This window comes from Tyto alba, unplaced genomic scaffold, assembly GCF_018691265.1.
Source record: "Tyto alba isolate M040663 unplaced genomic scaffold, T.alba_DEE_v4.0 Super-Scaffold_22, whole genome shotgun sequence".
In the NCBI taxonomy this organism is placed as follows: Eukaryota; Metazoa; Chordata; class Aves; order Strigiformes; family Tytonidae; genus Tyto; species Tyto alba.
Genome location: NW_024881296.1, coordinates 38,430,592 through 38,457,241, shown reverse-complemented (window position 1 = coordinate 38,457,241; position 26,650 = coordinate 38,430,592). Strand labels below are relative to the sequence as shown.

The window sequence follows — 26,650 nt, the reverse complement described above, 5'->3', positions numbered from 1 at the left end:
TGGATGCTATCATACTTATTATTACAATCATTAGGTTTCTGGAGAATAACAAAGGAAAAGACATTTCCACACAAGTTCTACATGAATTGTTAGCGTCAACTTCAAATTTCCTTGTTTTTTCCTCATTTATAAAACACTCCTAATATAGAATAGTTTTGTCTGAGAATAAATCCTATTCAAATTCTTCGATTCATAATATTAAAGAATTATTTACTGCCCCTCTCCACGTACCTATTTCCCTTTTCTTGCTTCTTTTTTTATTTCTTTCAAGGACCAGTGTACTGCTCCATGTACATCTTCAGTGATTTTAAACATAAACCTGTTTTGTCATTTCACTGTTCTCCAAAATTTACATTCCAGCTTTTGGCACTCTCTAACCAAATTAAGTTTGCTCTCCTTTAGTCTTCTTCCTAACACGTTTTAAGTACTTTGAAAAATTCCATAAAGCAGGCGAGACACTGAAGTCCTGATGTTATACCTAATTCAGATCAAAGTACTATATTGGCTTCTAACCCCTCTGTCTCTAGCATAAAAAAAAAATAAAACATGTTTGAGACTAAATAACAAAATCCCCCTTTTCTTTAGCCACATCAGTAGAAGGCATTAATATTAATATTTCTGATGAAAGTCTAGTTTATCGGTTCACTAAGGCTAGTATTTTGGCTCCAGCAAAAAGCTAAAAGTTCATCTGGCAATAGCACACAGATCAGAATGAGCAATAAGGTCACATGGACACCAGGACAGATCCAGCTGCTTTGGGACCAGCTAGAAACGAAGCCTATGGCACAGTTTGGTGATGACCAGGTGTCGTGGTTTAGGCCTGATTGGCAGCCAACCACAATGCAGCAGCTCTCTCTCCCTTCCCCTCCGGCAATGAGAAGGGACAGAGAGCCAGGCTTGGGGTTCAAGATAGGACTGGGATGGGGGAAAATCCCCCTTTTATGATCACGAGCAAAAGGCAGACTCGTTAGGGGAAGAAAAAAAGAACATGCATTTATTACAGACACTAACAACACGTAACAGAGTAGGACAGTGAGAAGCATTGCCACATCTTGAGAACACCTTCCCCCCACCCCTCCCCTCTTCCCAGGCCCAGCTCTGCTCCCGATATCTCTAACTCCTCCCCCAGGGGCACAGGGGCAGGGAATGGGGGGTGCAGGCAGTGCTGCCAGTTCCTTCATCTTCGGTGAGGGGAGTGTCCAAAACTTGTTCCCCCCTGCTCCATCGTGGTCCCCCTCTCACAGGAGACAGTCCTCCACAAACTTTCTCTGACATGAGTCCCTCCCACAGGCCGCAGCGTTCCCCACACTGCTCCGTCATGGGTCACTAACTCCCTCCGACTGGATTCCCTCCCACAGCTGCAGCCCTTCCCGAGCTGCTCCGGTGTGGGACTCCCCCGCATGCTGCAATCCTCCCAGCGCTGAATTACAGCAGCGGGGCTGCCTTTTCCCATGAGACCTCGGCCTTCTTCGGGCACAGACCCTTGATCAGCTGAGCAGGAACAACAGGCCATAAATCAGTGTCTGCTCCACCGTAGATCTTCATGGGTGGTAGGGGGGGCCGCCCTGCCGTCTCACCACAGGGTACAGGGGGGTCTCTGCTCCGGCACACCTCCCCCCTCCTTTCTTCCTCCGTTCCTCCACTGACCTTGGTGTTCATGCAGCTGCAGCAACTCCTCCTCACAAGTCCGACTGCCCGTCACCACGTCCCTTCTTAAATACGTTATCGCAGAGGCGCAGCTGATGGGCTCAATTTCCCAAACAGAAGTGGAGCTGACGTGGAGCTGGGGGAGCTTCAAGAAGCTTCTCACAGGGGGCCGCCCCGATAGCCCCCTCCCCTGCCAGCAAAAAACTCCACCACTCACTCAACCCAGGACACCAGGTTCCACTGATTTTTCCAGTTCCCTGAGAGCTGCCAGCGTGGATATATGCCAAAACGTCACCAGCAGCAATATTGTCTGCTCGTCGTTTCTTCATAACTGGGTGATAACTGGAATTGCTCATTGCTTGTGCTGATCAAAGGTTGGCAAACGTCCATCAGATCTACCTGGGTCTGGTTTGTTGTATTTATGTCAGTGTTTAAAAGCAGGAGGTAATTTGTCTGGGGGGAGAGGTACATGCTGTTTCTTACAGTCTGCCTGAGCTCAGGGTTTCACCTTAGGTCTGTAGCAGCTCCTCCATCAGTCGGGTCCGCGTGGTTTCCTGCCTTCACTGCTGCAGCGTTTGGGAGGCAAAGCCCATGACTTTGATTCCTTGGGTCTTCTGTAGTTCTCGAAGACAAGGCTCGGCTGCTTCTTTTCTCACAAATGTCCGCCTACTCCCAGCTACCAAATACCTTGGCTGAACCCACAGTCAGTACCAGGACTTGAGCCAGATGCTGGAGCTGCTCTAATGTCAAATTGGACCACGATCTCCAAGCTGTGCACAGGCAGCTCGTCACACGCCTCGTGAACACGGGAGCACGGGCTGCTCTCACTAACAGCAGGCAATTTTGCTTGGTGATTTCAGAGAATGACGAGGAGCAGGAGGCTCTGCTATCACTGGACAAGCCTGGCTGGTATTCCCAAGGTAATGCTATTCAGCTTTATGAACTACTGAAGAAGATGACTGGCAAGTTGGATCCCAAGGTATGCTACAAGTGAGAGTAAATACTTCTGAAAATACCCTGTTTCAGTCTGAAATCCACCAGAGAAGCTTTCGTTGAAGTTATTGATGTGATCGGTCACCAGTTTTTGTTCTGGTTACGCTTGCTGTTGTCTAACAGACTGCAGTCCAGAACTGGAAATAGCATATTAGTCTTCTTATCGGTAGAACTTGTAAACTTTCTGGATGCTTTATTCTGTGCGCACAGCCATGCATTTCGGCAGCTTTGGGGAGAATCGGATCGTAATCAGGAAACAAACAATCTCCCTGAGGAAACATATCAAATAGATGAAAAGGTGGCATCAGTGAAAACTGGGATCATGTTATTTTAACTACAGGTCTAGATGGGTGAAAATGCCACTGAGGACAGTGGGACCACAATTTCCCTAGTGGGTAAATTAACCCCCCGGGGCACAGAAGAGATTCTGAGTCACCAAGAGGTGCTCCGTGTTCTCCCTTGTTTCCAAAGTTGTCCAAAATCCGTTCCCATTGTTCAGTGTATTTTCTTGGTAGTCTGTTCCACCGCTTCCTGGCAGGCTATGTCTGTCAGTCAGAAATCTCAGCAGTGTCCCCTGTGCCAGTCCCAGCCGGGCATCCCCGTCCAATGCCCCTGGAGGGTGAGAACAAGGAGGCTGTGCAGGGCCAGCCTTTTCCTTACAGAGATGGTCGAAGATAAAACCCCAAACTGTGACATTAATAAGATCTGTGTGTGTCATGACCAGCTGTAAACACAGAGGAATTTTTATTAGGTTGTTTTAAAGCTCTTTTTCTCTCTCTGTGAAATACAGTTTGCTTGTGTTTTCTTCATATACAATGAACTTTTAATTTGCTGCTTCTCTTGTAGGTTGTTTATTTTGGTGACAGCATGCACTCAGATATTTTCCCAGCTCGTCACTATAGCAACTGGGAAACCGTCTTCATCTTAGAGGAGCTTCTAGGGGACAAAGTTACGTTGGCTGCAGAGACTGAATCTGAGCCCTTGGAGAAGAAAGGAAAATATGAGGTAAGGGTTCCTTGCAGATGTTTCCTGGAACAGAGGAAAGTCAGTTACAAAAAAGCCTCGTGCCACCTGTGCTGAGAATGAGCCTGCTTATCTTCCCAGGCTGCTGCCGGGAGGGTGCCGTCCCGTCCCAGCTCCGCGTTGCACGGGTGGCACAGAGCCGCTACCCAGACCTAAAGCACAGGTCTTGGAAAAAGAGCTCTATGCACTTTCCCTTAACAACAACAAAAAAAAAACGTAGTCTTCTGTTCCATAAGAAGAACCTGCTCTCCATCCTACAGGGAGAAATTTCACAAGTCCGGCACCTAAACTGCTGAGTTCATGACGTTTCCCTGTGTGTCGTGGCCAACTGTAAACACCGAGGAATTTTTATTAGGTTGTTTTAAAACTCTTTTTTCTCCCTGTGAAATACAGTTTGCTTGTGCTTTACTTCTCTACAAAGCACTTTTAATTTGCTGTTTCCCTCGTAGATTGTTTATTTTGGTGACAGCTGCACTCAGATAAGAGGGGCTGTTTCTAGGTCTGGTCTAATGCAGACTACTGATAGTCACCTCAGATAAATAATGTGATTATCAGGTTGATCACAGCTGGGAAGCAGTGCCTTAGCACTACTGCCGTTCTTTAATTCTCCCACCGAAGGTGGAAGGTTACTGTGGTTTATCTCCCTCTCCGCTGCAGAAGAACAAAGTAGGTGGGGCACGGCGCTCAGACGGCCAATGCAGCAGTGTTGCACCTCCAGCATGTCCTGTGCAGGAACTGCAGTGCCACTTCACTCTCTGTTTGGAGTGTTTCCTTTCTCTTACATTCCTAAATAAATAGGTCATTTTCTTCTAATTGCAGATATATATATATATATATGCTTTTTGCACTTTGCTTTGAAAAGAACTTAACTTTTCCTTTTAAATAATTACACTTTGCGATTAAAAAGTTAACTTACCAATAGGAAGCTTTTTGTAGGGGTGCTTTTATACTAGAGATGTTTTTGATCTAAGAAGCGTTTTAAAAGCCCCTGGTTTTTGTGGAGAAAAGGATATCTTCAGTGGGACTAAAATAATATAGATGTGACATCTATTCCTCGACTTTTTTTGATAGACATATCTAATATTTCCCCCCACTATCCTGATTTCTAAACTAAGGTCAGACAAGGACAGTTCAGTCACTGGGTTGTAGAAAAACAAAAAATGAAGACAAACAAACTGAAGTCTCCTATCAAGAAAAATGTGTTTCTCACTAAGAAAGGAGGGGAAAAAAAGGAAGAGTAGTAGTGCTACTTAGTTTAATATCATTTGATTTAATTAATTAATGCTATAAAAATAACTCATTCTCCTCCATAAATTTGTTCATTCTCTGACTGAGGACTCTGCTGCTTTGCTGCATAGACCTTACCTCTGCAAGGTTTGGGGTTTATTATTCATCCATGGTTTCTTAAGTATGTTCAATATATGCTTTTGAAGGATGCATATTTAAACAGCCAGCCGGAACATGTTTCTTTTCCTGGAAGTACAAAGAAAGACTTATTGAGCGATGTGTTTCTAAGCCCTTGATGATGATTTGGTTTTTTCTTGTTGCAATACCTCTGGTCGATTGCTCACAAGATCTGTCTTCTCTACCGCTGCAGTTATCAAGCAAGAAATGCAGACTTTTAGACAGGTTCTTGACATTTCACCAACACTGTTGTATTCCTTCCTGATAAGAGATCTCAGGGAGACACCACCCCTGCCACACACAACCCCCTGTTCAGTTTACATCCGCCACCAGTGACAGCAGGCAAGCAAGGGAGAAATGAATTGGGTTGATTAAAGGAATCTGAACCAGGGGGGCCGTGGCAGGTCAGTGGTGTTATTTCCTTACCACGCTGCTCACTGGAGTCTGAACAACAGGTCACATCCATATCTCCGCAGTTGACTGGACAGCACTAACTTAACAGGACTAGTTCAAAGGGACTCCCTTTACAAGCTTATGAGAGTTTTATTTTCATTCCCCTAATCAACTTCTCCCATTAACCCTTTGCTTAAGAGGGGAGAAAAGCCAACTCAAAGGACTGTACAAAGTCAGGTATTTTTGGAAAATTAGGCACTGACAAATTATATTTAAGTCCTAATCATCAGCCTTCTCATTCACTGACAGTAAAAAAAATACACTACTATTGCAGATTTTCCAGGCCATGTTGTGTGTGCAGAGAGGGCCTGAATATTTAATACAAGATGCAATCCTCCCTTCTCTCAATCTTTACAAAATACTATTCAAGAAATAAAGTATTAACTTCCTATTTGCAACTGCATCTTTCAGAAATAAATTACAAAAAACTGGTTTTGTTTTTTTGACTGGTATTTCATCAGTAACAGGGAGAGGGGAAGAAAACAACCTCCTCGCACACAAACTGGGAGGCTAGTAATCTCCATTTTCATTAGCAGTTTTTGTGTTTCCCTTCAGTTAAATGCATGATAGAAGCCAGATACACATAACTGTGAAATTAGGGTAACATCTGCAGTTCTTTCAAGTACATGAGTCATAACCAAACGAGCAAAAGAATAGCAAACTAAAAACTATTCATGCAATTACTCGGCTCCTAAGTGTATTGCAGCATGCAGGGGAAAAAAAAATACCAAGCATTGTGTTGAAACGAGATTCCCCCCAGATTTGGGGGCTTGTTTGCTTGGCTGGAGGCTTTGTTTTTGCCTTCTGTTCTTTAAATGTGTGATCAATTCCATCAATGAAAACTCTAAGAAAAGCTGGAATTCATCCCAGGATTTCGAGGGAAGCGATTACAGAGGAGCTAGTCAGTGTGTAAAAACCTTGGGCTATAGGAATGAATGAAGCAGAAATCAAAGAAGTTATTGGCAGACGTAGACAGTATTTTTGAAGTTAGAAGGAAAAACTAATTTTTACAGTATTACCTAGTGGCTGGTTGATTGGAGGGGTCAGGGGACTTAACTCACTGAATTTCCCTAACTCCCTCAGCATGACTTTAGACGACGGCTAATTACTCTGTGCCTTTTGGCTCTGTTTCTCTCTTCATTCTTGCTTAACACGCATCCAACAGTATTTTCAGGAACAACATGATGGGCTCTTGTGAAGCCTGGCGAGTTAAAGCCATGTCCTTAAAGCAATATCCTGAAGTGAAGTGCATTGTATTTTTAAAGGAGGTCTGCTTATAGTGATCCATGTTGAAATTTAGCTATAATGATCATGGGTGAAATGTTTTATATTTGCACGTGACTTGTGGGGGACCAGTTCTGTGCAAAAGTTAGCCCAGTGGCAGGTTTGCACACCCCGAGTGTCTGTGTTCTTCAGGGACATCTAATTGTTGTGACCAGCACAGCTGTGCTGGCGGAAACACCTCAAATACTTGCCATTATGCAGTCAAAACTGCATTTTGAGCATTGTTTTTTCTGGCACGAAGGGTCTGTGGTGGTGTTACTACCTTGGCACAAAGCATACAGCCATCGGTACCATCCACTATACTGCCTGCAGGATACAGGATACAGTACGCAATAAAATAATCCTCATGTCCCACACTCTGTATAAAAGTGATGGCATAGGTGGCAAATCCCCACCTAAAAATACTAATGTACTGCATGTACGATGTTTTTCAGCTTGATTTTTCGCTCCTGTCTCCTTTACGTCCTTCTTTCTTTCATCTCTTTACCAAATGTAGAAAAACTTAAGAGCCCAGCTCCCTGCCTGTTTCAGTTCTAAATAGGCCATTTGTGAGCTGACAAATCAGTGTCACCCAAGGGTCCTATTAACAGATTCTGTCTGCTCGGTTAACAGGCCCTATTTGTCTGCAGTTAATAAAGCAAAGGTGATAGTAACTATTCCAGGTGGTTTAACTTAATGGAAAGCCTTGGGATTTGGGAAACACTCATACCATCATTATTTCTCTGAAGTCTAGACCTACCCTTTGAGGCTTTGTACCCTCAACTGACACAATCAACATCAGACCTGCTACTGTCTGACCAATATGCCTTAGACCAAAACCACCCACCCTGGAGGGTTTTGCATATGAAAGAAGGTTTGCTCAGCATTTCCCAGGACCTACTGTCCTGCTGCGAGAGCAACCCCTCTGCCTGAGGACTGCGGGAGGGCCTGGTGCACCTTCCAGAGCTCCTCAGCCCCCACCCCTGAAGGTGTGAGGAGTAGCAGTGTTACCAAGGGACTTTTGCCTCATTTCACGGAGTTATAGACTTCATGGTGTGTGAGCTCTCCTTCATTGCAAGCTACGTATGCTGCAGGTGAGTTACGGGCATCATGTTAGCAGCAGTTAGGGATGGCAGGGGGAGGGGTGTCAGATGCTTCCGAAGGACGGGGGCAAAGTTGTCACAGCTCTTTTCAGATTTGAGCTCAAGATTTAGCGACACTACCAAACCACCCTTGCCATGTGGAGATAAGCCAGTAGCAAAATGATGGGAGTTGTCTACCAGGTGACTTGAAGACAAGTCTCATGCCTGACCGGGTTTGATTTTATTAAGGGCTTGGGTTGTAAATCCAAAATGTAACTCCTTCCTCCTTTCTTAACAAGAAAGAAATTCCCACTCTGAGAGTCAGACCTCTGAAAAAAACAATCCATTTCCTCAGATTGCAATTTTAATTGCCTATGAACTAATCATACATTTCAAAAGCAGAAACCTCAGATTTTTTTCTCTTGTCAGTAAAGAAGGCCCTGTCTTTTGTGCAAATGCATGTGTGGGCCAGTACTGGGGTGGTTGTTTTCATTAATCACCTGAATAGCTGGAACGGCCTTAAGAGTTTTCTGCATGTGTCATCCAGCTGGCAAATGGATTTTAATTCAGCATAGCATCTACATTTGATTATAACTGATGTAAAGTCCTGGGATTTGCATGGAAAGGTAAGATTTAGGAGGGGGAAACAAAAAAAAAAAAAAAAAAAAAAAAAAGAGTAAGATGCTCTACCTGTGTGTGAAGGGAAAAAAAAAAAAAAAAGAGTCCAGCTCTTAAGTGAACTGCTGGCTTTGAAACGAAAAATATGGGGCTTTTTTCCAGCTTACTTGCATCAGAAGACAGAAACCAATATCTATGCCCAAATCAATACTTCCACCCCACCCCCAGCTATGCTCAGAGAAAAAGCTGTTAAGCAAAATCACAAAAAAAAATGGCTCTGTGTTTACTGATGTGGTCTGTTCAGCTGGATCAACAGCTTTCTTGTGATCAGAAGCTGCGGACCTCTGTCATAAACACAAATTATTCCAGCAGATTCTCAAAACTATTAAGAAGGGGGGCTAAATGGAAAATAGAGTACAAAAGTTCACAAATCTGGAGGCACACGCTAGCATATCTGTTCTTCTGTGCTTTGCTGTTCTGAAAAGATACTTTGCACACAAATGACTTTAACAGATTTTCTATAGTGTCATTCACAGTTTTGTTTTCCAATTTTTCATCTTTCTGTAGAGGCCTCCTGGAGCTTTTTCTGACTGATCATGGCAATATATAGCAGGTTTCAAGATGAACTGCTAAAAAAATCAGTTTTCCCAATGCTGCTTTAATACTTTCTTTAAAACATAATGAGTCTACATGTTGTTGTCTGAAAATGTACATGAAAAAAAATCAATTTTTCACAATTTGCTAGGCAACTGAATAGCTCTCCATGGATCCTGCAGCTCTGTTCTCACTCATCCCTCAGTTTGGAAATAGATAACTCAACAGCAGTGGCATGATGCGTTCTTTGCAGGTAACCCCATCCAGCACCAGGAGACTCCTTTCTCCAAGGGAGAGGTCCAGGCTGGGCTACGATCTGTGCTGCAGCTACCCGGCTTCTCCAGCAGAGAACTATTGAAAACAGAAAAATAGGGAAAAGAGAAGAATTTTTAAGGGAAAAATATGTATAGCCAACTTTTTATGTCCTAGGGAATCCATAAATTGTGGAAAGAGAAGCTTGGGGACTTATGGGAGAAAGATTGTTAGTGGTTTTCTTTATAATATTTTAAGGTCAGATTGCTCCTGAGATACAATACAGTTTTCTCAGGAAATCAGAGAAACACTGGAATTCCTTAAACTAATGCTTGTGGTAGGGTAGAGAAAGAAGGTTCCTCTTTTTTTTTAAGATTACATATTTATTTTTCTTTCAGGGAGATCAGCTCAAAGCTCCTTACTTTGTATCTAAACAGTGGGGCTCTTTCTTCATGGACAGATTACCAGGCCTGGAAAATGCAGAGGAAACCTTAGTTCGCACGTGGTCCTGTAGATGTATTAGCACTTACAGCACTATTGCAATCCCTAGTCTTGAAGCAATAGCAGGTAAGGAAGATTACTTTTTTTTTTTTTTCCTAATGAACATATAGTATTCATAGTAACTTTGTCATGTTTTTGAGATTGCATGTATCCAAAGTACATTCAAAAATATTCTATTCATATCATCGAGGTGCAGCTATTAGTTACTTTGATATTTAGTCTTTTAATAGCTGTCTGCACACCAGTTCAGTTCTTTCCTTTGTGCCTGCAAATATTAGATACTTAGTTTATCCTATGTTAGAAATAGGATGCAACATTTAACAGATTGTAGATTCATTCCTGATTTTTGATTTAGGACTTCCCCACAGTATTTTTCTGTGTCTACTTCCAGTAGTGAATAACCTTAGGAAACAAACACATGCCAAGCTACTTGGATTTTTTAGACTTCCAAATATGCTTCTCTCTGATCTGGCTTGTTATCCTTCCTCAGTCAGCTCACTTATCCCTTTACAGTTGAAATGGAGATAAACAAACACAGGAATGTAATGAAGCCAAGAATGCCTAGGATTATGCTTCTTTCTTTTGTTGTTTTGTTTGTTTTTTTTTTTTTTTAATGTGTGTATTGCTTTTGAAACTGCATCATTATGGACAGAGCTGGAGCCTAAAATATTCTCCTTATCTGGAAAACAAGGCAATCACAAGCAATGTCTTGTTCTCCAAAAATTCACCTAATTGAGAAATCAGCTCAGACTTTCTACCTTCTTACATCAAGGATGCATCAAAGGTACAATTCTGGCTGATCTTCTGATTTTCACTAGCATTTATCCCTGGAGGAACGATACGTGATTTTGGATGGTTTGTAGCAGTAATACTGCAATAACTTTGCAACTGCAGTACTTTATCAGTACACCATATCTAAAAGAATAACCAAATTATGAAATGACTGAGATGCTTAGCTGTATGAAGAACACAAGTATGTAGTTTACTAACACCTCTGTTCAGCATCTGTTGCCTACTTCGTGCATAAGACCAAGAAATAAAAAGTTGTCCTGAGAGAGCATTTCAGATTTCCACAGCAGTTATTTCTGCACCAGAACACGGTAGACCTGTTCTTTGCAACCATATTCTACACACGTGCATACATTATAAGGATATCTCAAAACAGAAAACTCATACGGTGCCACAGTTTATTTATGCTTCTGATATTTGCCGTGTTGGAGTCTGTATTTCAGCCTACAGGTGCAAATTCCAAATAAATATAACAAGGGAAATTGCCAAGAGAGAGGTAACTTCTGTAAAATTCCCTTCTAATACCTTTTCTGGAGTCATTCTGTGGCTTGCGAAGTCCGTTCCTCCCTTGGGAGGACTCCGGGTGCTGTCCCTCGCTGCGTCGGCCCGGTGCTGGGGCAGGGGCCGGGGTCTGCAAAATTTTTGTCCCAGAGATAAAGGCTGGGGGAGAAATAACGTTTCTAACTAGCAGCTGCGCGCCTGAAAGCAGGCTCAAAGCTGAAGGTACAAGAACATTTCTGGCTTCTCACAGAGAGAGGTATTTCTTGTTTGTTTCTGCGGAAGAGCAGATGTTCATTGTTTTGGATGTTGTGGAATTCCTGACTCGTCTCGAATACCTTGTCCTGACTCCTGTCACAGCAAGCTGGGAGAGCCCTGGCTTTGCCAAGCCCTGAAGTTGTTGGCTGCAGTTGTAAGTCATAGCTTAGCTGCAGCTATTTGAGAATAACCAGCTAGAAGAGATTCAAACAGGTTATGCGAGTTTGATGCGCTCCAGCTCTTCTTTTTATATCCCTCTACTTTAATTACCAGCAGACGACTTCCCGCTGCAAAAGCTCAGGCCTTCCCTCCAGATCCCTCAAGCCCAGACGGGCTGCCGGCGGGGTGCTGACCGTACGAGCCCAGCACCCAGCCCTGGCAGCACCCATCCCCGGCAGCACCCAGCCCTGACAGCACCCAGCCCTGACAGCACCCAGCCCCGGCAGCACCCAGCCCTGACAGCACCCAGCCCTGAGAGCACCCAACCCCGGCAGCACCCAGCCCTGACAGCACCCAGCCCCGGCAGCACCCAGCCCCGGCAGCACCCATCCCCGGCAGCACCCAGCCCCAGCAGCACCCAGCCCTGACAGCACCCAGCCCTGAGAGCACCCAGCCCCGGCAGCACCCAGCCCTGAGAGCACCCAGCCCCAGCAGCACCCAGCCCTGAGAGCACCCTAGCCCTGAGAGCACCCAGCCCCGGCAGCACCCAGCTCCAGCAGCACCCAGCCCCGGCAGCACCCAGCCCTGACAGCACCCAGCCCTGAGAGCACCCAGCCCCGGCAGCACCCAGCCCTGAGAGCACCCAGCCCCGGCAGCACCCAGCCCCGGCAGCACCCAGCCCTGACAGCACCCAGCTCCAGCAGCACCCAGCCCTGAGAGCACCCAGCCCCGGCAGCACCCAGCCCTGACAGCACCCAGCCCCGGCAGCACCCAGCTCCAGCAGCACCCAGCCCCGGCAGCACCCAGCCCTGACAGCACCCAGCCCTGAGAGCACCCAGCCCCGGCAGCACCCAGCCCTGAGAGCACCCAGCCCCGGCAGCACCCAGCCCCGGCAGCACCCAGCCCTGACAGCACCCAGCTCCAGCAGCACCCAGCCCTGACAGCACCCAGCTCCAGCAGCACCCAGCCCTGAGAGCACCCAGCCCCGGCAGCACCCAGCCCTGACAGCACCCAGCCCCGGCAGCACCCAGCCCTGACAGCACCCATCTCCGGCAGCACCCAGCCCTGACAGCACCCAGCCCTGACAGCACCCAGCCCTGACAGCACCCAGCCCTGAGAGCACCCAGCCCCGGCAGCACCCAGCCCTGACAGCACCCAGCCCTGGCAGCACCCAGCCCCGGCAGCACCCAGCCCCGGCAGCACCCAGCCCTGACAGCACCCAGCCCTGACAGCACCCAGCCCTGACAGCACCCAGCCCTGAGAGCACCCAGCCCCGGCAGCACCCAGCCCTGACAGCACCCAGCCCTGGCAGCACCCAGCCCCGGCAGCACCCATCTCCGGCAGCACCCAGCCCTGACAGCACCCAGCCCTGACAGCACCCAGCCCTGGCAGCACCCAGCCCTGACAGCACCCATCTCCGGCAGCACCCAGCCCTGACAGCACCCAGCCCTGACAGCACCCATCCCCGGCAGCACCCAGCCCTGACAGCACCCAGCCCTGACAGCACCCATCCCCGGCAGCACCCAGCCGAGGGAGCTGCCACGAGCTGTGGGCTCCCCGGGGTTTCGCCATTACCCGTGCCTGACCTGGCCCTTGTACGTCTGCCTGAGCGACAGTAAGTGCCACAGACACGTACGTATCCCAGCGAGCTGCAAAAATACTCGGTGCAAGGCAGGTGCTTGCTGGTGTGCTAACTTTCAGATTGCTTCTTGTTGTTTGGATGCAGCGTATATCAGTGCATAAAGAACAGCTGGGTTTACTTCTCGGGACACGTTTTCATCGAAAAAGATTATTCAGTGTTATTGCACACTAGTGACGTTTTACAAAAATAACTCAGTTTCCATCAATATTCATACGAGGATTCTTTTGAGAGAGTTATCAGAAATTCATTTTGGGTAATAAAACCCTTCAAGCCTGTATCCATTTTTTTTAAAATAGACGAAATATGTAAAAAAATAAGCTGTAGATCTGAATTGAGAAGTTGGAATAGAAACAACCTTGACAGCTCTTTTTTCACCAACATGTGGCAAGTTTGGTGCAGATGCCTTCTGATAGTTTCACCTGAACGTGTAACTAAAGGGAACAATCTGGGACTTACCAAAGAGCGTTGCAGGGAAAGGGTGTCACAGGGAATGCTGCTGTTACAGTTTTTGGCCAGTCAGAATATAAAATAGCAGAGCACGTACAGAAATTGCACGTGTAATTAGCAAAATGCCAGCTTGGTGAAAAGAGAATCCAATCCATTCTTCATTAGCTTTCTGTGCTAATCGAATGTAGTTGTTCTTCTACACTTCTGTCCCCGTCTTTACTTGAAAAATCAGTATCTGACTCAAAACAGGTTTGCATTCAAATGTGCATCAGAAATTCTGAGCTTTAATCTCGTCTCTGGCAAGGAAAGTCTTAGTGGGCTGCAGATTACTGTGTCAGTTTGTCATCTAAACTCCCCTGAGAGTCCCCGAAGAGAAACTGACATTTTCTTTGTGCATGAAAAAGGACATTTTGTTTATCATTAAAATTGCCCAAAGGACAGAAAGGTTCTTCTAGAAGATCTTCTGTGTACTTTCCTCATTTGGGATTGGAAATCAGATAAAGGGCAAATAAAACTCTTCATTTAAGACATTATCACCATGACATTAAGATGACATTAAAAAGGTTTAAATGAAGAGCAGCATTATGGCTATATCTTTGTAATTGTAAGACAAGATGAGTTAAGTTGAAAGTTTTCTAAACATTTCATAGGTCTTTTATGAGCTAATTCTCCTTACCCACTTCCAGCAAGCAGGGAAGTTCTTCTCAAGTACTGGAAAGCTGATGAGCTCGTGATTATATTGACAGTACATGGTTAATAAAATAGTAGAAGCCAGTGCCCTGCACCTACTCTACTTGCCTCACTCACAAATCCGTCTGTTTCTTCACTTTTCTGTTATTGAATCTCTCCTCATTTATAGCTCCCTTACAGATTTTGAGCAAGCACAGTGATAGAAGCCAAATTTTCCAAACCAGGATCCATTACCGTGGGAATGTTACATTCGAGCTCACACATGGAAATTAAAAGTTGTAGGGCTCTGTCTGAAAAACGGCATTTTGCATAAACCACAGTTTCTTATACATCCTCCTCCACTTCAGAAAGTTTGGTATGAGACAAGCAGAGGCAAGTACTCCTATCTATCATACCTAAATAAACAGAACTTTACTTTCAAGGAGCATGCAACCGCTATTCTGTAGCCATTTGACCAAATTTCCAGATACCCGTGTAATTAATTATATGTCCTGCATCACACAGGTATTCCAACAATAATTACAGAAGCTCTCTGATTAATAAAGATCAAATATAAATAATAATCTTATTTATTAAGCAAGTTTCTGTAGGGAAAAGTCACTAAAATAACTAGCCAGTGCTACGATTTCAGATGGATATTTGATTAACAGTTCTTTGATCCTAAAAATGATACGCATATTTCAAGCTAATGCTTTTCCTTTGAATCGCATTAGGGTTGATATTGTTATAAAAGGCCCACTTCAGAAAATTCCGTGATGAATAACTGTGGAGTTTTAGAGTTTACGGGGAAATTTTGATAAGTTTGTTTTGTACTTCATTGCAAAAAAAAAAAAAAAAAAAAAAAAAAGCTTAAGAAAGTGGGCTCTAAGTCCTAATAAGGAGAACCCCAAAAAAAAGCCTTTTTTTAAATTTCATGTTTGTTAACCTAATCTCCTGAGTTCGTCTCATAATCTCTAAATGGTGAGGTTTGTCATAGGATTAAAAATTGCTGCAAGCAAGAACAGGAAATTGAGCGACGTTACAGCTCAAGAGAGTTGCATTTCAGAGAAGAATTAGTGCAAACGGATATGTTTTATGGAGACAGAGTGCATTTTGCACTTTGGAGGTTTGATAACCAAGCTTGTTTCAGGCATGAGGATAATGCATTTTTTTTAAATCTTTCATGCTGGATGAAATCTTACCATGTTTTGCCCATAAATTTATCTTGGTGCTTTACTGTTATTTCAGATAGCCAGCACAAGAAAAAAAATCTCCGTTATACTTTACCAAAGCTGTCTCTTTAAAGATGCCTACAGATCTCTACCCTACCACCTTCTGCAGGAGTTTAAGTCGCCAGCCTGCTTGCTGTATAAATATAATGATAAAATTGCCAGTGAACCATGGCAAAGAAGTTCACGTTTCTGCTTAGAGTTGCAAATTATCTGCACGATGGAAAGCCCAAGGCAGCGGTGGCTGGGGCACCAGAACTGGCAGCACTTGGGTCACAGATACACTGTCACAGATCAACTACCCATTGCAAACTGCACACTCTTTCTTCAACGTGTAGTTTAAAGGTGAATGCCCTCGAAGAATCAACTGTGACCACAGAAGTCACTAATTTCACGAAGCATGTAGCCGTATACTCAGTTCTATATCCCAAACAGTGTCATTCATAATTATCGCTGAAGTGAAACAAAAAAATCCCCTATACTTTAATGCATTAGTTCGATGGTTTTTCATTGACATTACATCATTTAAAGTCAAATGCAGCTCCTATTAAAATTAAATTAGTCTTTCCTGCAACGAGAGTGATAATTACATGCTCTTGCTTATTCAAATAATGCAATAATGGCCTATAATTTCCTTAAACATATAGAACTACCTAAATTATACATACTTGCTAATTAACAAGAATCGTTTACATTTAATGCCTTACCTTACAACCATGCTTTTACCTACCCGCTTCAGTGTAAGAATGTATCTATACAATATCATCTAAAGACTTAACTTTATCAAAATGCTTTGAGGATATAAGCTGCTTTGAGGCTTAGCTGCTATAAATAGTCATTGCTACTAAAAGGCCAAAGAGGTAATTTTTATAACGTAACTTTTTATGCAAGAAACGTATTTTTACATTGGGTGAAAAATTGGTATGCATATGCAACAGCAACGTTTCTGGGGCTTTCTGGTTCTGAGGTTTTGATGCAAGTAAAAAAAATAGGTAGCAAAGATAATTGACTAGAGGGAAGATATGTGTTCTGATCTATTAACAGCATCTTGCTCTGTGTGTAAACTGAAAAGCAACAGATAGTGTAAAACTGATTCATCTGTTCCAGGAAACTAGTTTCAGTGTTCTTCATTTAAGGAGAAAGAAAAACGTAATCAACACAACAGGCAAATATGATGCATTTATTTTTTCAGCTGCAAGATACAACTGAAGCCCACAATAAACTGCTTTTCAACCATAACAAGTTATTACTTAGTAAATAAGACCTAGCTTGTAAAAAGTTTTCAGGACCCAGTTATTTCCCCAAGGGCTGAGACCCCAAATTTCCCAACCGATTTAGCTACTCGGTAGTAATTTTCAATGTAGAAAGGACAGTTTGCAGTGTATTACAATTTGTTCAGCCTTTCCTTTCTCCTCCAGAAAGGTGTATTGACTTGTGCCCCTGGAGGCTGTGTCAAATCATGCAGAACCCAAAAGATTACTTCCTAGCCAATAACTGACAGAAATGTTCCTGCCATCATTATTCTGCTCTGCGAGATGTCAAAGTACAGCCACCTCTAAAAGATTAAAGGGAGAACTCATAAGCAACTCATTAAGAAAGGGGGAACCACTCAGTCATTTCTGCTTTAAAGTTATCCTTCAACCCAGGCAGCATAATTTTGTTTGCAGGCTGTAATTAAAGCTGTAATTGGGGTTTGACTAGATTGCAGGCTTACAGCGTGGGTTTAGATTACTTCTTTAAAAACACTGGTGGTAATAGAAAGTGTTGATAAATTTTGACTGTGATAAACAGTGAGAATAGGTGAGTCACCAAGCATTGGAAATATTTCTTTGACCAGGTTGGAATTCGACATAACCTGCAGCCTCACATGTACAAGAAAAAGTTGCTGGAAGCATTTATGTCCTCTGGATTGGTGCCTAACATATTCCCTCTGGATTGAGATGGTAACACACACACAAAAAAAAAAAAAAAAAACAATGTAGGCTTTGTCTTCGGTGTTTAAAAAGCCTAACATGTGTGTCTGCGTGTGGCTTCTTACCTTAACGTAAGCAATGTTTGTCACCCATCCAGAGACAAAAATAGGGAAAAGCAAATAAAGCATTTGTATTCCAACAGAGGGGAACATGACAGCCTTAACCCAAGTTTGAAGAGTAAGGCTGATCTTGGTGAGTTTACCTCAGAATGAAAGTAAAGGGGCATATCATCACTGCACTTGTCTCAATATAGCTCCCTCACAGTCTCAAAATGCAACTTAATTCTTTTTCTTAATCAATCAGAAATGCCTGTCATCTCAGACAACTGCTTGTTTTCAGGCTAACTTCTTCAACTTACCTCAGAAGTCCTTCCCACCGCCCTTAGATTCAGGATGAGTCATGCAGACAGAAATTAATTAACAGATCCCTGAAAGACTAACACCTGCTAGTAGGATCTTGGCATTCTTTTAGGATTTTTTTTTAGATTAAGTTTTAAGCTAAATATTTGAAAATATTACAGTCCAATATTTTCTTTTGATCAGTTCCAAATCAAGCAAAGAACCACGCAGGGATATTTTCTCAAAGGATCTCCAAAAATCACCATTTAAACTATAACAAAAATGAGGGGAAAACTCATTAGTTTAGCAAAAACTCTTGAATTGGTGCAATTAAACCTGCGCTTTCCCTGAGGCTGGTTTTAATCTTTATTCCTGGGCGCATCAGGAATAAACTGCACTAGCTCATATAGCACATTTGAAGTGCCAGCTACACCCAAACACAGAAGTTTTAGCAGTTGCCTGCTATAGAGCCTACCTGTACTGAAGAGCCCCCCCTTTCCCATACAGCACCCCACAGATGCCTTTCCCCCTGCTCCCCTCCAACTTCTGAGTCACCGAGTACGCAGCCAGCAGCAACGACTTTCAGGTAATTGATAGAAGGAACATTTTCCTCATGCTGACTTCAGTATTTCGGGTGCTTTGTTTCAGTACAGCAAACATTTGACCTCCTGTTTAGGAAAATCAGCCTTAGGGGTTTTGCTAAAAATAACTGCTATCAGACAAATCGACTTGTTTTTTTTTTTTTCTTTTTGCCTCTGATAAGCACCCTCACATTCTGAGCTCTTGTTGCAAGCGCTGCTTTGACTGTTACAAAATAGAAATGGGTCATGAGATAAAAACACTTAGTATTTAAAAAAAAAAAAAAAAAAAACAACCTGTTACAGTATACCTGTAGATTGGCAAGTCAGGCAGTAGATCACTTGACAGCACAGCCGAACTGGTGAGCTCTCCTGCAGCAGTTGTGCTTACTTCACTGTTAAAACATTATTATTAGAAATCATTACCATTAAGAAATTAATATATTCCTTTTTCTTCAACAGCAAATTTGAAATATAAGCAAAGGTTTACGGCAAAGCTTCTAAGCCAGTGTAAATTACTGGAATTCCTGTAAAAGCACAAGAATTAATACTGCCTGACAGTTTGCCCCTATGGTTACACCACCTGGATGCTGAGCTGTATGACAGAACTCTCTCTGTGTTTTCTGAGATTTGCCACAATGAAGCGGTTTAAAGATTTTTCAAGTTAAAACTTGGGTATCACGAGTGAGGTGTTAGTTTTCCTCTCTGTGCCTTTTCCTTGGGGACAATCAGGACATATTTGCGTTCGCTTAAGAACACAACTCTGCTGTTTACTCGGAGGTTTCTGCAGCATCTGGCTCCAGCCCTGCTGACTGGCAGGGAGCAGACCTCAGGGAGGGGGTGGGAGTTGTGCTTTCCCTAGGGCTTCTCCCTCATCATGGGGATGCTGCCGTGGTGTCATGATTAAAAAATGTTGGCTTTTCTTTTGTTGGCCAATGCTGCAAAATGATTCCTGACATTCTGCTGTGTATTTTGGGAGAAATCTGTTTCAGTCTTGGACTGTGCTTTTAATTGAAAAAAATGCCTTCCATCTAGATAGCTTAATTAAGATTATATTTGTTTAATGTATTGGTTTGTTCAAGGAAATCTCAAAAAGTGATTAGACGTGAGTATGGAGTTTATCAAGCAGGCCTGTGTCTGGATTAGATTATAATTGTCTTCCATTCAGTTACTCAAATATTTTCCCGATCACTCATCGAGAATATTACGTTTTCCCTTCTTCTTGTGGTTTCTTTTTCCTTCCTTGTGGCTGGAACTCTATTTTTTCTTCTGATAAAAGCTCGTGGCTTTCATTTAGTTTGCTTCCACTGACCGAACAGCGCACAGACACTGAGATGTTGTCAGCTTAATAACCATGAAATAAATCCATCCATAGCTCCTAAATGCACGCGCGGGTATGGGCACACACAAGCAGAGCGCAATGTTGTAATTAATGTCACTTAATACCTGGAGCTGGATAACTGGAACGCAGCAGCTGGAACAGAGCAGCTGACAGTTGTTCCTGTTCAAACATCATCGTTGCCATTTTATTTACAGCAGGGATGCTGGAGTGCTGCAGGCGAGGTAGGGCAGGGCAGGAGCCCTGCTCCTGAGCATACAGCCTGTGGGGGCTGCCCAAGCCCTCGGGAAACACCAGTAACACCGAACGGTCACCGCAAAGGGAACTGGTTTTCATCGCTCACTTGCACTCAGGGACTGGTGTGGGAACAAAGAAAGGAGTGGGACAGAAATTCAGGGCGATGGATCTAACAAATGACATTTCTGTAGGTCTGGAAAGGGACATAGACCTTGAGACACTCCACGTCTGACCTCTGGGAGTCTTTGGCTCTAAACGTGAATATCCTATTTGTCTTGGGAACAAAATGAGTCTGAGTGGAATTACTTAAGTATGGTAGAAAAAATCTGGGATTGTGGTCCTCGAGCAATTGAGTAGAGCCAGCTAGTTCATTCTTCCACCCTCAAGCTGGTTAGTTAGTTCGGGGTTTATTTTGTTTGGTTTGGTTTTTTTTTTTTTAGGAGAGTGGCAATATTGGATGAGTTCTGTCCTGAATTCATTACCAGTATAGGTTAGAGACTGATCAGAGTCTCGCTGTCAAATGATATCTCACCGAGGACTGGGTATCTGCCCCATGCCTAATTTATGACTCTCCATCAGGGTTAGGTGAGAAGTGGGTGCCAAGGTGCAAAGGTCTGCCACAACAGCAGCAGTGGTGAGCGTGCACAGTAGCAGAACCTGTAGAAGTTTACTGGCAAAAACACTAGGAAAACGATCAACTTGGAAATAACTATTTTTTTTTTCCTGAGACTGGCTTTATTATCAAACATTCTATCTTATTTTTTTGCACGCTTTTGCATCAAGCAGGGGCCTGTGCAAGCATTTCAGTTTAGCGAATGTCGTCAGTGATAATATAGAACAAGACCAGATATGAAATGAACTGCTGCTGTGTCCAGGAGGCCGACTCCAGACCTGTAGCACTGTTCTTTTATTGCTGGAGCTAGTGATACCATTGCTGTTTACATCAAAAGAAGTTGCACTGAGCTTTGGCGTGCAATTCACATGATACTTTTGCAATCCAGGGCAACTGCGATTTATTTTAAGTTGCAAAGTTTTCAGTGACCCTGGTTTAAATTAATTTACAGCAGACTTAATCTATGACATTTCCCGGGTTTTAATTTTTTCATAAATTTTGCATTTCCCCAGTAAAAAAAAAATCTTCATTTCTCTTTCTCTCTATACTAGCCCTTCTTCCTCACTGTGTGTTTATTTGTAGCCACTAAGATTCCAAGTATGCCTTTCTGGATCAGTCCGGAGCTTTCTCATAAATATATCACACAAATAAAGCAATAATATAAAATGTTGCATATTCCAGGCAAACCAGACGCTGCAAACGCAATAACTGATGAAAGAAAAAGCCTGGAAATTCAGGAAGATTTTTCCTTTGTGATACATAAAATCTGTTTCATGAGTGACGAGTAGTACCAGCTTCACGCAACTTTCAGTGATGCCTTGGGCAACATTTTTAAATATGAATACCTTCTGGTCATCTTCCAATTCAGGTTGCTCAGACAAAAGCAATATTTATGTGGGTAGATGAGGGTTTGTAAAACAGTGATTATTTTCTTTTGGAGTCTGGTGCATTGTATGTAGGGTCTGGTGTTTAAGCTGGTTGTGTGAAGCTATAGCAACAAAATTACCATTTTGTTCCAACTGGTTCTTTTCTTCACCATAAGCAACTCTGCAGCAAGTCTGCCCCGCTTGTGCTGCTCTTTGGTTAAACTACTCTTGGGAGGCTCCAGACTGCTAGACTAAAAAGCTAGTGAAAGCTTTTATATAAAAGTAACTGTATGGCATTTGTTTTTTATAGCTCATAAAAATATTCAGAAATGTTTGCTTTCTGTTTTCTTATTATTTGTTATTTTGGAAACCTTTGTTTTAAGCAGGCTGTCGTAAACAGACTGAGCAGCCAGTAAATCCATTGGGCCCTCCGCAAACTAGAAAAACATCTGCCTGTTCTGCTGTGCTCAGAATGGGCTCCAGAGGTTCCCCTGACTCAGACAAAATGAGAAAATGTACTTCTTTGACAAGCTGGAGTAGCCCACTTCATAAAGCGCAGGTCACTTCCAATCAAGTCTCTTCCCGTTCCTACTTTATTCCAGCCTCTATCTGATTTTTCAGCTGGATCTAAATACGAATTTCCTTGCTTTAGTTATGTTTAATATGGTTTTAAAGCTGCAGGCCTGGATGCTGTCCTGGTGCCTGAGTATGAATCGCTTGTGAGACAGACCTGAACTTCCTGTTGTTTGTGCCAAAACTGCTAAGATTGTGTTTTTCTGTTTCACAAAAGCTGCTGAGCACAAAAATTTTGTAGCGTATAGTGACGGGATATCATCATCCCAAACTGACTCCAAATTGGGGGGAAAAAAAAGGTTGTCATTAACAACTTACTATTCAGATGAGCTGAGTAATAGTTTTTATGTTTTGCTTTGGTTCTAAACAGACAACTTGGGAAGGAGATAACACTTTTTTGTTGAGGGTTTTTTTTTTTATTATTTATTGGAAGGGTAGTTGTTTCTTGAATAAAGTTCTATTTGTATGTTTTTTTTAATTTGGTTTCTTGAACTTTGAATGAGAGGTGAACATGGGAAGTATCAGTTTTCTGGTTGTGAGGGTGGGCGAGTCACTGCTGGCAGTGAAGACTTTTTTGAAAAAGCTACAGAAAAGAAAGCTTTAACTGTTCAGAACTATTTTAATGCATTCAGTGTTTGTTACAGGCTGGAAGTGATGAGCATGCCAAGTTAGAAGTGCAGATTTCTAAGAATGCTTGCTACAAAATGATGTTAACACTGGACTGCAAGAAAGTCTTAAGAGTGGTTGCCTTTGGGGAATCTTGCTATAGTAGCCTCCAAAAAAAAAAAAACAAAAACAAAAACTGACTTATTTGTTTTAAATGTAGCCCTTTTCTGAGTAGATCGCTGAGATAAAAGAGGAAGGTGACAAATTGAAAAATGAACTTGAAAAGTGTTCTAGTGGGAAAACTCCATATAGGCTCAATGAAGATTTTTGTTTAATTTCTAAGAGTTAGTTTAATAACTTTCTATGACTAGCATTATTTTAGCAATCAAGGAACTGAACTGAATATCCTTTCCGACGGTTGAGTAAACTCTGAGAGTCAATCCCTTGAACAGCTGAAGTTGTCAAATAAATATATAATCACACAATCAGACTGAGTCCTAAGCAAACAGCTCAAGGGCTTAAGAAGTACTGCTGTTCACCGCAGGCGTATTTTTTATGCGATATGGGCTGTGTTGCTAACCAGATCTGGTATGTTTCTGTCTTTCAGATTTGCCACTGGATTATAGATTTACACGATTTTCCTCAAACAGCTCAGCAACTGCTGGGTACTACCCAAGCCCTCCAAGAGCACTGCTGCCAAATGAGGAGTCAGTGACTATGAAATAGGTTGTCAGTTTTTTTCCTTAAATAACCCTGTGGCCCTTCCTTAAACTACTATCAAATGCTGATTGGTGAAAATGCCGTGTGGTGCTTCATAAAGTAGAATGATGGGTCAAAGCTGACGCCTGTGTAGACTTGCGTTTCACTTGCTCTAGTCCAGCCAAACCAGGTTACATCCTTCTCTCTAAATCTTCTGACCACCACTACCTTTCACAAAGTGCTGTTGGCTTTTTCCGTGCACTGCCCAGAGCCTTCAAGAGAAATGTAATAACTCATCCCAAGTTACGTTCTACGTTTTCAAGAACATTTTCAATACTATCCCTATGTAAGGTGATGCCGTTGCTACCATAAGCTCCAGGAAAGAAATGAACTAGACTTTCAGCCATATTTCATTAAAAGTTGCCTTGGACATCCCAGGCTATCACCGTAGATTAGTGTTTTGCAGGCTCTGAGGAATTTATTCTCTCAGTGTAACAGTTCTTGGAGACACACAAAGACCGAGGCCCAAAGAGAAAGGTGCATCGTACCCAAAAAGAGAATTGAATGGGATTTAGGCTACTAAATGCAGCCTGATAGTCCTGAAAGCCTTTGTCACATGCCTCGTATTCCTGAAAGTGCCTAACCACTCGCCAACAGTAAGGTTCCCTACATGCCTTTTTCCTCCTTTAGTCTTCAATTCTGCAAGAGCCAGAGCTCTTCTGCAGAAGGAGGGAAACCCATGTACAGTTCCCTTCTCAGCTTGGGTGGATTCAAATCCAAACCCACATTCTCCACCTCCCTGGGAAATCCTTCCAAGAGTAGGAAGGGTATACTAAGTAGAGCCTCAGCCCAGAGGAGAAACAAAACTGAAGACATAAACTGAGCATGTGCTTTTTTATCGGCTAATTTAAGCAAACAGGCATCCTGCTCTCTGCAGATTCGGTTCCAAAGACCCATTCTCGAGCCTGTTGGACAGGGACCCATTGGTAACTAACACAGGGTAGCCAATGCAAAAACGTGTGAAAGATACTTGTTTAGTCAGCAGTTTTGTCACACTGGGATGTCAGAATTTTGGATAAATTCTCCTCAAAGTTTAAAGAATAAACAGACATACTATTTTCTTATTTTCAAGAGAAATAATTTACTTTCTTAGGCCAAGACAATTATCAGAATGGGTTTAATAACGCTTAACTTGTGTCACACAGTTCACCCTACATTTTTGCAGCTTCACCACTTAAAATATTTTGTGTCAGAATCAGACGTGAACACCATCCCACCTTATTTCAGAGATATCAGCTTTTGTTTCCGTACTTTTTTCTTACCTTTACATAGGATGTTATTTTTACATTCTTGTGGTCCAGTATATTTACAAGTAATACACAACATTTACAGTTTTAACACAAAGCATTGTTTTTTTTTGAAAGGGAAACAAAACAAATGAGGAAAAAATTGAGAAAAGCTTTCCTTAAAACAAAGTGGGTGAGGAAGGAAAATGAAAGTTCCATTCTCCTTCTCATAAACTGTAGGCTGAAAATATTTGACTTTAAAAGGTAACAATAAGAAATACTTAAGTTTATTTTGAAATTTTTAAATTAGCATCAGTGTCTTGGGCAGCAAGTCTGGTTCACGATAAGGGTATGGTTTGTATTAAGCAGAGAGATACCCAGATAAAAATCTCAGATCCCTGATTACAACATCATTTAAAATTCTAACCTGAATCAAATAGTCCTCTTCAAGTAATTCCTAACTAGGTTATGGTCCAAACCAGTATTGTTTACCCCCATGCTTTTGTTCTGAATTTGGAACTGATTTTTGTAGGTTGGGGATTTTTTTTATTGTTTTTTAAAGAAAATTAATTCAAGTTGAATTGTTAATGAAAATTAGAGTGAAAATCATCTAAGTAAGCCCTTGGTTCCTGGCATCTCGGTGGAGAAGCAGTATTTATTTTAGTGGAGAAGGGACAGATTCTGAGGACGGCCTGAACACGAAGCTCACCGGAAGAAATGCATATCAAGACTTGCTCAACGGAGAGGTGACGGTACCCGTTTCTGACGAAGGCCCTCAGCAGCCATTTGCAGTTGCTGCCAGAAGGATTACGCAAAAACAGAGGAAGAAGTGGATAACAGAAAGCTACTGCAAGCAGGACTCCACGTGCCACCACAGTCTGTGCCTGCAGGAAGGCTTAGGAAACATCGCTGAAGCATTTGCCCAGAAACCAGAGTTCCTGTGAAATCGGACTTAACTCTTACGAAAGACTCTTCTTATTAAAGAATCTCTGCAAATTGTGTGGGTCTTGTTACAAAAGAGAAGGTGGCAGTGGAGGAACTCGAGGAGCGCAGTCGGCGCTGTGGCAGCGGGACAGCTCTGGGAAGTGGAGGTGGTGTGGAGACCAGGGAGAAGAAATGCACGTGGCAGGGAATTGGTAGGGAGCTGGCCGTATTTAACACAATGCTGTAAAGACATCACCTTTGCTTCTTCCTTCCTTCTCTTTTTTTTTTTTTTTTTTTTTAACCCCTGGAAATCTCTGAAATTTCTTGGGTTCTGTGGTGAGAGGCCATTGACAGAAAGATCGCTGAAGTGCCTGCAAAACTATCTTGAGTATCGGCAGGGAGACATAAAGCTGTAAAGTTTCATTAAAACCACTTTGGCTGGTTATATAGCCCTGAAAGCCACAGTTTTGCTTAAAACCAGAGATGAATACCAAGTCTCTTTTGGCACCTGTTTTGGTTTAAAGCGCATGTGTCTGAATTTTAAAATAAAGAGAATTTATTTCTGAGAAAACTCTATGTTCTCTGAATGTACTTTATAGCTGAGCAGCAGAGCGAAAAAAGGGAGACAGGGTCATCACGAAGCAGTGCAAGGAGAGGGTCGTGCTACAACCTTGAACAAAGCAAAACTTGACTCACTCAAAATAGAAGATACATAAATCAACCAAAAACTAGTATAAATTCCTACCTTTAATAAATTAATACCTGTAGGAAAGTCAGCTTTGACGCAAAGCAGAGCTCACCGCAAGCGTTTTCTGAATGGGGCTTGTTCCTGGAAACTAAATGCTTCTTTATCCCTAGTGAGTAAAAGTTAAATAACCAAGTGCAGATAGCTTGTTCGTGGTAGATACGGGGCACTGCTGGACACGGGCCTTTCTGGGGCTGGTGCTTCCCCAGCCTGCTGGGGCTCTCCAGCTCCTCGGAGTCCCAGGTGTGTGATAATGCAGCAGCGCCGGAGCAGTTCCTAAGGGAATTCCCAGGAAAATTCGTCTGATGACAGGCACCAGCAACCAGCACTCCCCAAAGTGGTTTAAATCTGC

General features: G+C 42.9%; 1 protein-coding gene across 1 annotated transcript in view; it reads left to right on the top strand.

Moving 5' to 3' along the window:
* Window positions 1–26,124, top strand: part of NT5DC1 (5'-nucleotidase domain containing 1) — a 153,775-nt gene extending 127,651 nt beyond the window's left edge. The window contains exons 9-12 of the mRNA XM_032992859.2: window positions 2,508–2,626; window positions 3,487–3,645; window positions 9,728–9,896; window positions 23,252–26,124. Of these exons, the coding sequence (XP_032848750.2) occupies window positions 2,508–2,626; window positions 3,487–3,645; window positions 9,728–9,896; window positions 23,252–23,370 (566 nt within the window). The 3' untranslated portion in view covers window positions 23,371–26,124. The remainder of the gene's footprint in view (window positions 1–2,507; window positions 2,627–3,486; window positions 3,646–9,727; window positions 9,897–23,251) is intronic.
* Window positions 26,125–26,650: the final 526 nt, after the last annotated feature.